The 12,702-nt window shown below is 37.8% G+C and overlaps 1 protein-coding gene across 1 annotated transcript in view; it reads right to left on the bottom strand.

The window, feature by feature from the left end:
• Positions 1 to 5,099, bottom strand: part of LOC124721657 (protein N-terminal glutamine amidohydrolase) — an 87,177-nt gene extending 82,078 nt beyond the window's left edge. Inside the window, exon 1 of the mRNA XM_047246726.1 lies at positions 4,834 to 5,099. Within this exon, the coding sequence (XP_047102682.1) occupies positions 4,834 to 4,964 (131 nt within the window). The 5' untranslated portion in view covers positions 4,965 to 5,099. The remainder of the gene's footprint in view (positions 1 to 4,833) is intronic.
• Positions 5,100 to 12,702: the final 7,603 nt, after the last annotated feature.

The raw sequence follows: 12,702 nt of genomic DNA, 5'->3' as shown, positions 1-12,702 counted from the left end.
AAACGTTTTGATTATGAATCAAAGACACTACCCCTAGACCTACTAAAATAGGAAATTTTAATTATCTCCTTGATAAAACAAAGTCAGGCTACGTAATCTTTTGTTTGCAGATACATGTGTGTGTACACACACATCCTCACACCACAGTATTCCAGCATACTGCTAGATGGGCCAAAACATAATGGCGCAGCCTGTCTCCACTTTATCTGGGGATGGGTGGTCCATTTCACTTTGGCTCCTCTAGCAGGACGCATCAGCACTTTCACATGTGGATTTCTCTGTGCCAGATATGCAGACATGTACCTGCAAACAACAAATTATGCAAATTTATTTTTTCATGGCGGCAATCAAAATTTTATTAGGACTGACGAAGGATGTAGGTTGCTGCAGTTACTTGGAGATGAAGAAGCTTGCACAGGATATAGTAGCAAGGAGAGCTGCATCAGTCCAGTCTCTGGACCGAAGACAACAATGACAACAACCACCCCCACATTCATGGTAGATAGGTACTTCACGCCTTTTTTTTTTACTGGAGTTCATGGAATGTGACTATATGGTTCACTGAAAATGCACACACTTCATACACCAAAACCAGAATTTAGACACTTACATTGCTCCAAGATGACCAGTTTTGACTGTCTTATGCTGCCATCATCTGATCGTCTGCAACTTGCTATAAAATTGCCACGTTACTTTACAGGAACTTAAAGTATAAAAGGCACTCTTCATGTATACATGTCTTGATAAAAGTCCAGTCGATAAAATACACACAGTAGCGCGGTGCTGTGTGGCAAGCTCATGAGAATTGTGGTCACCACCAGCTTGCACAGACGATATGAGGTTATCAGCTGTGTGCTTTTTAACATGCAAGTGCATTTTTACCAACTGTGTTTACTTTATCGACTGGACTTTTATCAAGACACGTATATGTGGAGAGTGCCTTTTATACTTTGGCTTCATGTAATGTAACATGGCAATTTTATAGCAAGTTCCAGACCATCAGATGATGGCAACATAAGATTGTCAAAACCTGTCATCTTGGAGCAAATAAAGTGCCTAAACTGTGACTGCAGTGTATGAAGTGTGTTCATTTTCAATCATATTGATCACCCCACAGAATATTATATGACTCATCTCTGCATATAGTGTATAGCTTCCCTTTATTGTTACTGACAAGTTTTTATAGTAATTTCTTATTGAAATTTGTATTTTTCCATTGATTTGTATAGCTCGGTATATCTTCTCTGTGGAGAAGTATAATTTAAGTATCATCTTTACTTTATGGCATAGAAAATAGAGTTCTGAACAAATACCAGTATACTGTGAACGGATTTCTCAAGATTAATAAGGAATTTCTTTAGATTACAGTTTTAATAAGAACTGCTAAAATGAACAGTTCAAAACTGAGTGCCAATTTTTCAAAAAGGGATAAAATCTGGTAAATAACTGCACTGTTGGGTGCTGAGTTTGGATGATGTACAATGCAAACTATCCACACAGCATGATTTTATCCTGGTACTTCAGACCTTCTGCATACTAATATTACTATTTACTGACAGCTCAACATGGCTGCTAAACATCTACAGTGCTTTAAATCATATTACAATGCACAATGAAGCTTTGGAAGGAGGAGGAAAGTATAGATAAGACTGAAAATTTCAGTCGAGATACAAAGTGAAAATGGCCAGCTCAGTTGGTAGGGCACAGATTACAAAAGACAAGACTCAAGAGACCCGGTCAGACACACTTAATGCCAGAAAGTTTCAGCACAGGCACACATTTTCAATGTCCGATAAAGCCACACTTGATGCAATTCCACAAAAACACCCAGCCTCATTAGCAACATAATCTAGCTCATGTCAAATAGCCTTGTACAAATACAAGATTATTATGAAACTTCCTGGCAGATCAAAACTGTGTGCCCGACCGAGACTCGGTCGGGCAAACAGTTTTGATCTGCCAGGAAGTTTCATATCAGTGCACACTCCGCTGCAGAGTGAAAATCTCATTCTGGAAGATTATTATGGGTTAGCAGTCACTAAATACGTGACATGATTATGAACTACCTTCTCACCCCATCTTTCCTATCAGTCAGACCCTTTCATCCTCTCAAAACTAATCTAATATGTGTGCTGAAAAGCCTTTAATGATATTTTTGTGAAAATCCAGAGAGTACATACCACAGGCATGTCTTTTTCTCCTATTAGGAGTTCATTCTTTTCAGCCAATCTGCACTATATGCAGTCTCACAAAACTGTTCAAATGGAAACCTTTCGCATTTCAGCATTACAACCCATTATTTTTTAACACACTTTTCTATTCTACCCTTATAACTTTTTAAACCCAAGATCTCAAGCATGTGTTACTTCCTAAATGTAACTGAACTTTTTTTTATAAATTCTCTACACAATTCAGTGGAACAATGAATGAAATAAATGTTATAGCCTAATTCTACTGTAACTCCATACCTTATCTTCAACATGTAGTAATGACCCATAAGAACCTTTCCCATTATTTTTTCAACATCAGCTGAATTGAGAATCATTCAAACATTCAACACTCCCACAATTAAAGCTGTGTGCTGGACCAGGTCTCTAACTTGGAACCTCCCATTTTGCAGGCAATGCTCATTCTCACTGCAATATATAGGCACAATTCATAACCTGCCACCGAGCGAGGTGGCGCAGTGGTTAGACACTGGACTCGCATTCGGGAGGACGACGGTTCAATCCCATGTCCGGCCATCCTGATTTAGGTTTTCCGTGATTTCCCTAAATCACTCCAGGCAAATGCCAGGACGGTTCCTCTGAAAGGGCACGGCCGACTTCCTTCCCCATCCTTCCCTAATCCGATGAGACCGATGACCACGCTGTCTGGTCTCCTTCCCCAAACCAACCAACCACAACCTGCCATTATCCCGTATCCTACTTTCCAATTTATTCAGCGTACAATCCCCTAGATTGCGATTACGCCATTTCTCCCCAGTAGTCTTTCTTTTGAGAGCGCTGGTCCGCTAAAGTACACAGGAGAGCTTGTGTGAACTGAAGTGAAGTGCACCTTTTAGTGCGTCACGAGTCGTGCCTGAATGGTTTACTCTGTACTAGCACTGCCTCCAACATGCAAAGTTCTGGATTTGTATTCCAGTTCAACAAACTGTGTTCATCTACCAGAATGTTTAAAAAAACACCACACAGTGAAAATTCATTCTTGATTCAAACATTCCAACTGTGCCAATATATCGATTCCACAAAAAATATCAAGACTCTTGGTCAACAATGTCTGTTGTCATACACCAATACTGCAAAGCTTTTATTTCTACCAAATGCAATTCTTTCATAATTACAGTGCCCCTACAACGATAACTAGGTAAAATTTTAAAGAAATGAGTAATTCTAGAAAGCTTAATGCAACAAGGCTTGCCACTGGGACTTTTTCCACTTCGTAAATTGGATTATTTAACGCCAACAGCTGTTAGTATTCTCCAACATTTCTACTGCCACAGAATAAAAATAATCATTGTAATGTTTGTGAACGCTTTAATTTTGCTACCGGTTATGAAGTTAAACAAGATTAAAGAAAAGTCCCCAAAGGAGTGTCCAAAAACTGGGCTGCGTTTATCAATACTAAATCTTCAAAGAAAAACTTCGGCCATAGTTACGTACGTAATCATATCAGATTAAGTAACCGCTACCGGTGCTACCGTATTCGAAGCTCACGTTGCATCAAAGTAAAATTGGTAAGAGTTAAATTTGTATGTTTATTTCGTTTCCTAATCCCGCCATTTTTCGCAACCTGCTATAAACAATATACCATTATAGCATGCTTACCAAGAATTGCGTTTTCTCCATATGCGTCCGTTAAATAATACATTCAATTGTTGCCGCAACGACGAAGTTATTACGCAAAGCATGGTGAAGATCACTCACTTCGCTTCTTATCGTCCATGACTATTTCTTACGAGATTTTGTGTTCAATCCCTACGTATCAACAAAACAACAAATAGTTACTTATTGTAAAGATTGAAATCTCCACACCCAAGTGGGTGTGCGAAGATGATTGCACCATCGGCTATCAAATCCGCCTACTGTAACCCGGTGAGAACAATGGTTGCGCGTCATTTTATTAATTTATTCTGCCCGAAGCATGACTCATGCCGCTTATAAACATCACCTAAAGCTATGTAACTACTGAATCTAGCTTCACTGCTATGCAGACGTGGTCGGCATGAACATTATTCATTATAATATTACACTAAATACTCGGACGCCAAAAACATTAGAAAATGGAAGGCGAAACAATGTTTCCGCCAAGAGAAACACGATAAACAGTTGCAACATAAACTGGAAATGGGGAATCCCAGTGCCGCCACCAAAGACTCCCACACGTATTGAGCATGTTCTTAAAAATGAAACAATACTGAAGGAGGTATCCCAACTAGTCATGCACGCTGCTAATATATCATAATAAAATTTTCAAATCAAAAATAAATTGCCATTACTTGTTCACATAATTTTTCGTCGTAACGCATCTTACCGAGTTTCATTTACGCGCCGTGCTTGTCCGTCATGTCCGCGCTAATATTACATACGATTCTAATATAAACACATATTTATACACAACTGAAAGATTATAAGGTTTATATATTCTATAAATTACGGTTCTGTATCATATTAAGAGACTAATATCATCCCACATCAACACACTGCAGCATGTTCCATTATATTGATCTCACTGCAGTAGCGTCTGAATGCAACAAGTGCCTAACTCTCAGTAAATTATCAGTTTATTAAATTGACTGAATTGGAGACTGCAGATACATAACTAAATACTTACCAGTAGCTGGGTGTATATTTACAGTCGGACCGTTGCGGAAATAAATTCAGAAGTGGTTTTTTCGTTGAACTTGTCACCACTCCGGTATCCTGTCTCTGGACTCGGGCTGCATTGGACACCTTTTCTGCCATTATAGTCCCCCGTGCTTGAAGTTTCCTACAAAAGCTACATGAGAAATATCAGGCTAACTTGTATACCAGATCATTCTAACGCGTTCTAGCGTCTCTACTAAGCGTCCGATTTATGCGTCTGCATCTACTTTGAGCAGTGCATTGCAAAGCATTTCACACCGGTATGTCTCAAAGATGGCACACACACTCTCTGAAGCGTTGATCTCTACTCTACGGAGTAGGTATTTCTCTGATGCGAACCAAAAGAAGGGTGTGAACATTCAGACGCGCAGAACGGATTTTTGTCATCAACATGCATTGTGTCCCTTGTCACATGACCCCGATATAGTAATAGTTTTCGATATAGGCACTCTGCTGAATTTACTTGTCATTACGTCGAACTAAGGGAAAAAGTAATGAACAGTTCTATATGGCCTTAGAATGTAGTATTATGGCGTTTTTTATTCCGGAGAACATCTAGTCATCAGTACTATAGAGCCTAATATTGCAGGTCAACAAAACTGGAATCAAAATCTCTACCCATAGTTTTAGCTAGTGTAAATGTTCAATGTCTACGAACAAAATGTCATCAGTTGCCTGTATTTATAGAAGATGCAAAGCCAGATGTGATATGTGTATGTGTATGTGAGCACTGTCTCGACAACGAAGAGGGTGAAAATTGCAGATGCATTGAATACCTAGAGATGGTGAGCTCATGGTATCGAGAAACTACCATTCATGAAAGCGCGTTTGTGTATTCCAATAAAAATCTCAACATTAGGGATGTGGACTTGAGAAATTACTGCTCGGATATGGATTTAAAACTGGCTGGCTTCGAACTAGTAGATATGCATATGATTACTGTTTCAGTGTATCATTCACCAAATGGAAAGTTCGAAAACTTTATCACTAACTTGGAAAGTTGTTTACGTCACATAACACACCTTACACCAAAAATTGCAGTGTGTGTCCATCTCAATGTACACATAGGTGAAAATAGTACTACAAAAGAGACAGCATTCTTGAATTTAGTAAATAGTTATGGTCTCTCTGTAGCAAACAGACTTCAAACTAGAGGTGATGCCTGCCTCGACATTATTATTACAATGTTAGATACCTGCAGTTACAAAATAAATGTAGTTGATGCAATGATAGCATTAGTCATGAAACTACAAACAAAGACTCTAGGTAACCAACAGACAAATTCATGGCAATCAAATTATGTGTTTCACAAAAGAGTAGTGCCAAAAGAAAAACTAGACACTTTCAATGCCTCAATGTCCAGTATAAACTGGCAGCAATTAATTACAGAAGCAAAACCCAATGTTGCCTTAAATGTTCTTTTCCAGACACTAAAATACAAATTTGGTGAGATGTTCTCACTGATACCAAAGAAAAGCCACACAGGTAAAGCACGAGGAAAACAGAAATAGTAAATGCAAGAACATGGTACACACCTGAGCTAGACAATCTAAAAAACATTGTCCTAATGTGGAATGACTGCGCCAAAGCAGCCACATATCCAAATAGTAAACAATTGTTACACAGCAATTACTTAGAGGCCAAGAGATTTTATGGGAAAAAAGTAGAAGAAGCTAAAAGGAGGGGGAATGAGAAGCTTGTAATCCGTGCAAAGCAGCATGGACACTAGTAAATGAACATAGAAAGAAGCCTACTTCCTCTTCTAATGCCTGCAGTCCAGATGACTTCAGTGACTACATTAACAAAGTTATAGAAAATGCTGTTGCTGAAATCTCAGACTCGCTTATAGATCCTGCTGTTTACTTACCAAATGAAACTCTCAGCAAATGTGAAACATGGAAAAAGGTACAAACAAATGACATACTGAAAAATAGTAAAACCTTACAAAACTTCGGAGAGTCAAGATATCTACAGGATGAGTTGGACTGTCCTAAAGAAAATTATTGGAGAAATAGCGCAGCCATTAGCAACAGCTATAAACAACTGTCTGTCTGCAGAAGTTTTCTCAGATTTCTTCAAACTTGCAAGGACGGTACCAGTTTACAAAAAAAGAAACCCAGATAATGTGTCAAGTTTTAGGGCAATATCAATCATCCCTGTACTAGCAAAAGTGATTGAATCCATCATGGAAGATCAGATCCTAAATTATTTTGAAAAAAAAAAAACAACCTCTTCAAAGATGCACAATATGGGTTACATAAGGGAAAGTCCTGTACCACTGCAGCATTACACTTATTAAGAAAAGTAATGAAGGCGTTTGAGGAGAGTGTGTTTGTGCACTCACACTGTGCAACCTAAGAAAAACTTTCGACTGCATTCCCCATAAGGTCTTACTCAAAAAACTAAAATGTTATGGTGTGGGAGGTATAGCCCTAGCTACACTTCTATCTTACTTGGAAAATAGAAGGCAAATTGTTTCAATCCATGGAGCAAGATCCCAGGAACAAAAGGTAGAACACGGCATGCCACAAGGTCTGGTCATAGCCCCACTCCTCTTCCTCATTTTTGTAAATGATCTAAGTGAAGTTGGTGAGACACTAAAATTTGCAGACGACACCACTCTTATTGTCAAAGGGGAAAACTCAGCCCAAGCAGTCATGAAGTTTGATGTACAGTTCCAAAATGCTAAAAAATGGTTCATAGCCAACAAGATGAAAGTAAACAAAGAAAAAAAACTTCACGTGGTATGCAGCCTTAGAAAAAACACAGACTCTGACCATATGGAATCTGTGAAACTGTTAGGCTTCGCAGCAGACCACTAACTCTCATGGAATGGACACACTGAGCATGTATGCAATAAACTCTCTTGTGTAATATACCTCCTACAAAGATTAAAAAAGTGATTACAGACCATTTTCTGATTACTGTCTACTATGCTTTGATCGATAGCCACATTTTGTAAGGATTAAAGCTATGAGGTCATTTGGCAGGCTGCAAGGATGTGCTGCTACTGCAAAAGAAGGCAATAAGAATTATTACATCGAGCAGCAGCCAGGAACACTGTACACCATTATTCAGAACATTGGGAGTAGTGACTGTTTATAGCCACTATGTATTATTATGCCTCATATAGGTAAGGAAAAACCTAGACACCTACAGCAAGAGGCATAACATCTATAAACATAATACCCACAGCAAAGAAGACATAATTCTGCCAACCTGCCGACTGTCCAAAACAAGAGACAGTTTTCCGGTGATCGCTGTGAGGATGTTCAACAAACTACCTGTTGAATTGTAGACCCTGCCACTGGATAACTTCAAGAAATATATTGCTGAAGGCCTGAAACAATGCCCACTATACTCAGTCCAAGAATTCTTTGACAGTGAAGAATGCGAATGGACACAGTAAACATGACATGATCTATATACATTACCTGTATAAAGTTAAGATGTTATTCTGTAATAGATTATATTGTAAATCACATGATTGTAACTTTGACACAGTCTGTCCAGCCATGGCTGATGAACGATGAAGACCTGGTAATAAATGGTAATATGAAGACATTCCGTTCAAAGGTATTGTTAATTTTGCTAGCACACTTCATCAGCATCCCAGCAGTACTTTTTGAATAGCGGATAAACTTGGCTTAAAGCTCTGTGCAAGTGTATTTCGTTTGTTTATGACACCTGTCACAATACAAACATCACTAGTTTTTTGTTTCTAATTATAGGCAATGAAGGGATGGCCATCATTATTTTTTAAGTTTTGTACTGAACTTTATCGTATTGCCGAGAGAGTGTTCTACCGAATTATGCTATATATGGGTTGCAAAATGGACACTGTCGTTGCACGTTTCCCGAAGTATGCCTAATTTACAGACTTGAAAGGCACCAAAATTTCAGTTTATACCACATGCTTGTCCATTACTTTTCATGATTTTTCTTTAATTATTTGTTATTTCTTATACGAGGTACTGCTACGGTCACAGGTTCGAATCCTGCCTTGGGCATGGATGTGTGTGATGTCCTTAGGTTAGTTAGGTTTAAGTAGTTCTAAGTTCTAGGGGACTGATGACCTCTGATGTTAAGTCCCATAGTGCTCAGAGCCATTTTATACGAGGTACCAACATTATTTAACATTTTAATGTGTTTATTTGGGACACTCTCGTGTCTACTACATCACAGAACGACTATAATGTAAAACAATTAAACTGAGTTTAATGTATGTACAGCAATGTATTCATTTCCAGATATAGTTTTAAATTTCGCTCATTATTAATCCTACACAATCACTCAGCATGTCATATGTAGTAGCAGTTTTATGAATTCTGATTTTAAGGGGCCAGTGGAGGGGATTGGTGACCCTTGATGGCGTCATTCAAAGACAAAGACACAAATACAATAAGACAAAACAACTGATATCATAATTATTCATTCCTGCAGTGCAAATTGAACTAGTTGTTATGAGAACATAGTGCAGCAGAAAACATAGTAGATGGTATGATTAAACTAATCGTTGCTAAGCTGAGGATAGCACTTTCTTTGGCCAACTCTCATTTCTCACACAAACGAAAGCAAAGAGTGTAAATGCTTTCACAATTGAAAACTGAATTGAGCGAGCAATATTCTAAGGAATTTGAGCTACATCATATTACAATGCCCCACAAGTCCACATTTTAAAATTAAAATAAACATTGCTACAAATCTTTGAACTCAACAACAACACAACTAACTGAAACTCAAAGTTTAGGGAACAATCACACTCTGTTATCACTATGGCTTAAAACTACAAACTTTTTTAATTTTACTAGTCCATAATAGTTTGCTACTGTAAGAAATATCACTGACGAAAAACAGCAACAGGCCACATTTTTTTGAGTCAAACCTCCATGACTAGTTTTTGGCATAGGCCGATTGTCAGATGGAAGAGAGGATTTCTTCGGGAGGACGATAGTTGAAACCCACGTCCAGCCATCCAGATTTAGGTTTTCCGTTATTTCCCTAAATTGCTCCAGGTTAATGACAAGATGGTTCCTTTGAAATGGTACAAACGATTTCCTTCCCCACTCTTGACACAATCTGAGCTTGTGCTCTGTCTCTAATGTCTTTGCTGTCGACATGACGTTAAACCTATTCTTCCTTCCTTCATGCCTTGTTTCCTTCTTTTGAGTATCTCTTGTACAATCTTTGTTCCACAATCAAGACTGCAGACAAAATGGCGGACACTTGTGTTTAAGTCAGCCAAGGAGACTGATGTCAGTTATGTGAAGGCCGAAGTAGTGTCATTTCCAGTGGAACCAGTGGCAGTGACGTCAGAATGAAATGTCTTCGATAAAACTTGATGCGACCATTGAACTTGATAGTAGCCCAAAAAATTAAGAACTTTGTGGATGCCATACGGGATTCCACCTTTTTCCATTGTTTTCGTATTATAACTAGCATTTTATGGCAGTATGCCATTTCAAGGCAATGGCATAGTGAAGATTTATCACAAACACATCCGTGAGATTTGTTATGATTAAATATCAGTTAATGACACATTGGTGATAAAAGCCTTCGGGAGATACTAAGATAAAAAAACTCTGTCGTTGAAAGTTGTAAGTGTGCACTGTGTTGCAGTGGTTGAAACATTGCGTTATGGAGTCGAAAGAAGCAGGTTCATACTTTGCTATATGCGAATATTTTTTTATACTTCTTCGTGTTTGTTAAAGTTTCTCAGATTTTCTTATTAACACAATTTTTTTGCAAATTCTGTGATATTTACTTATAACAGAGCTTTTCTTATGAGTGAATTCGTTCGATTTTGTGACGTCAGCATTATTAAAAGACTTAAGATTAAATAGTTGAGACTGAAACGAGCAACAGTGACATTTATAATATTGCTTTTTAGCTGTTTTTTCCGAATATGTTGTGATTTCCGAGGGTCCACTCACACACAGTTTACATCTGTAAAACTCTACGTGACAACTAACCTAGATAGCTGCTGACAAATGTGCTGGACAAGTATTTGCCCTTTTGATGTCACTTCTGGGTAAAATGGGAGAGGCTCTAGCTTCTCCCGATATGTGTAAATCTGATGTCACATCACATCACATCAACTTCTTATTTGATTGCTTACACTATGCCTGCTGTCGGACAATGGGCCTGTGCCCCGAACTGGTAAGGTGAAACAAAACATTCATTTAAAATGTGTGGCTGGTTGCAATTGATTCTTCACTGATATTTTTAACTATATTTCTTTAAAAATGTCATTTGTTATGAGAAACTGAATCATTAGCATACCAGAAGTTTCTTTACATGCAAGTAATAATGTTGCATTTAGTGACTTATTTTCTCTTGATTCCTTTATTTGACAATTCTGTTACAAAATCCTATTATTTGGTAATATAGCTGGCATTACCTTGTGAACAGTCTTGATAATGAATTAACAATACACAGTCTAGAAGGGTTCCTGGCAGCAAGATATTTTTCAATACATGTTATTCTTTGAAGACCATGAAGTTTCATAGCAGCATATATACCTCTGCAGAGTGAAAGATTCATCCTGGAAAATTTAATGATATTTACGTCCAGGAGCTGTGAGATTTAATAGTTTATTTTCTAAGTATCTGACAAAACCTTAAATTGAAAAATATCTGTGTTCAGCTGGTTTGTCACCAAATAATAGCAATGGTTTCCACATGAATCAACTCATTTTGCACTACCTGTAGTCATCTTGAACATTAATTACTTTTGTATTATGATATACAACAAAAAGAATATAAAAAAAATTTATTCAGTTATCTAGAAAGGCATTTTTACCCACCTTCATAGCCTGAATAACTAAGGCACACCTGTGCAGTGGCAATTGGTTTAGAGGCACCCAGCTAAAATCCTAATTGTGAAAGAAATTGTCATTGTTAGTATTTGGTGGGCAATGGCAGGAAAGGTAGTGGTGTACAGTGCCTGATTACTAACAGTTCTCATACTTAACTTCTCATGGTTGGGATTCACAGTCATATAATATCTCTTAAAAGACATCATAGTCGCCATTGACTGTATAAAATAATTATTGTTACTATTGCAATTTCTGCCTTATGGCCATTTTCAAGTAACACTGCAAAGTTACGTTCTGTCAGAATATAAAACTATCTGACATGAGTACATGAGAAAAAAAGTTCTCATACTGCTATTAAAGAGGATCAGGGTACATGCCAGCACTGGATTTCACCTTCACTTCATCCATAACAAGACAAACACAGCATTACACAGGACAATTATTCATTGTAGTCATCCACATGCCACAGAAACACGCTTGACAGTTTATAACAGGATGGGCCAACACAGCTACCTCCACTAGCGCTTTGTTCCAATGGCAATGTGTGATTCCCACAGCTGTCCCTGACACACTTCTCCTGAGTACGCAACTGACCTGATTAAATTTATTTTTCTAGGATGCATAATGTGAAGGCAATTTGGTTTACTATGCTGACCAAGTACAGTTATACATTATTTCAAGAAGTCACAAATTTTTGGACTATAATAATGAAAACATAAACTTCAAAGTGCCCATGTGGGATGTATCCAAGTGAAAGTATCCAAATCTCATGAAACACACAACATCAACTTAACAGGGTAATAAAGTAAAGGGGATGAAAGGGGGAGCAGATGAGAACTGTTAACACAAGCAGCCAATAAAGTAAAATACGATAAATCTGTATAACAATAAAATTAAGTATAACAGGTTAGTGTTAGTGGATACTTTGATGCTTGTAACATAGTATTCAAAGACAACAAAGATGCAACATCATAGTAGGAGAAGCAAACTAAAGTATGAGTGTAGTCTCTCATAAGAGGA

Source organism: Schistocerca piceifrons, chromosome X, assembly GCF_021461385.2.
Source record: "Schistocerca piceifrons isolate TAMUIC-IGC-003096 chromosome X, iqSchPice1.1, whole genome shotgun sequence".
Classification (NCBI taxonomy): Eukaryota; Metazoa; Arthropoda; class Insecta; order Orthoptera; family Acrididae; genus Schistocerca; species Schistocerca piceifrons.
This window is presented reverse-complemented; position numbering and strand designations above follow the sequence as displayed.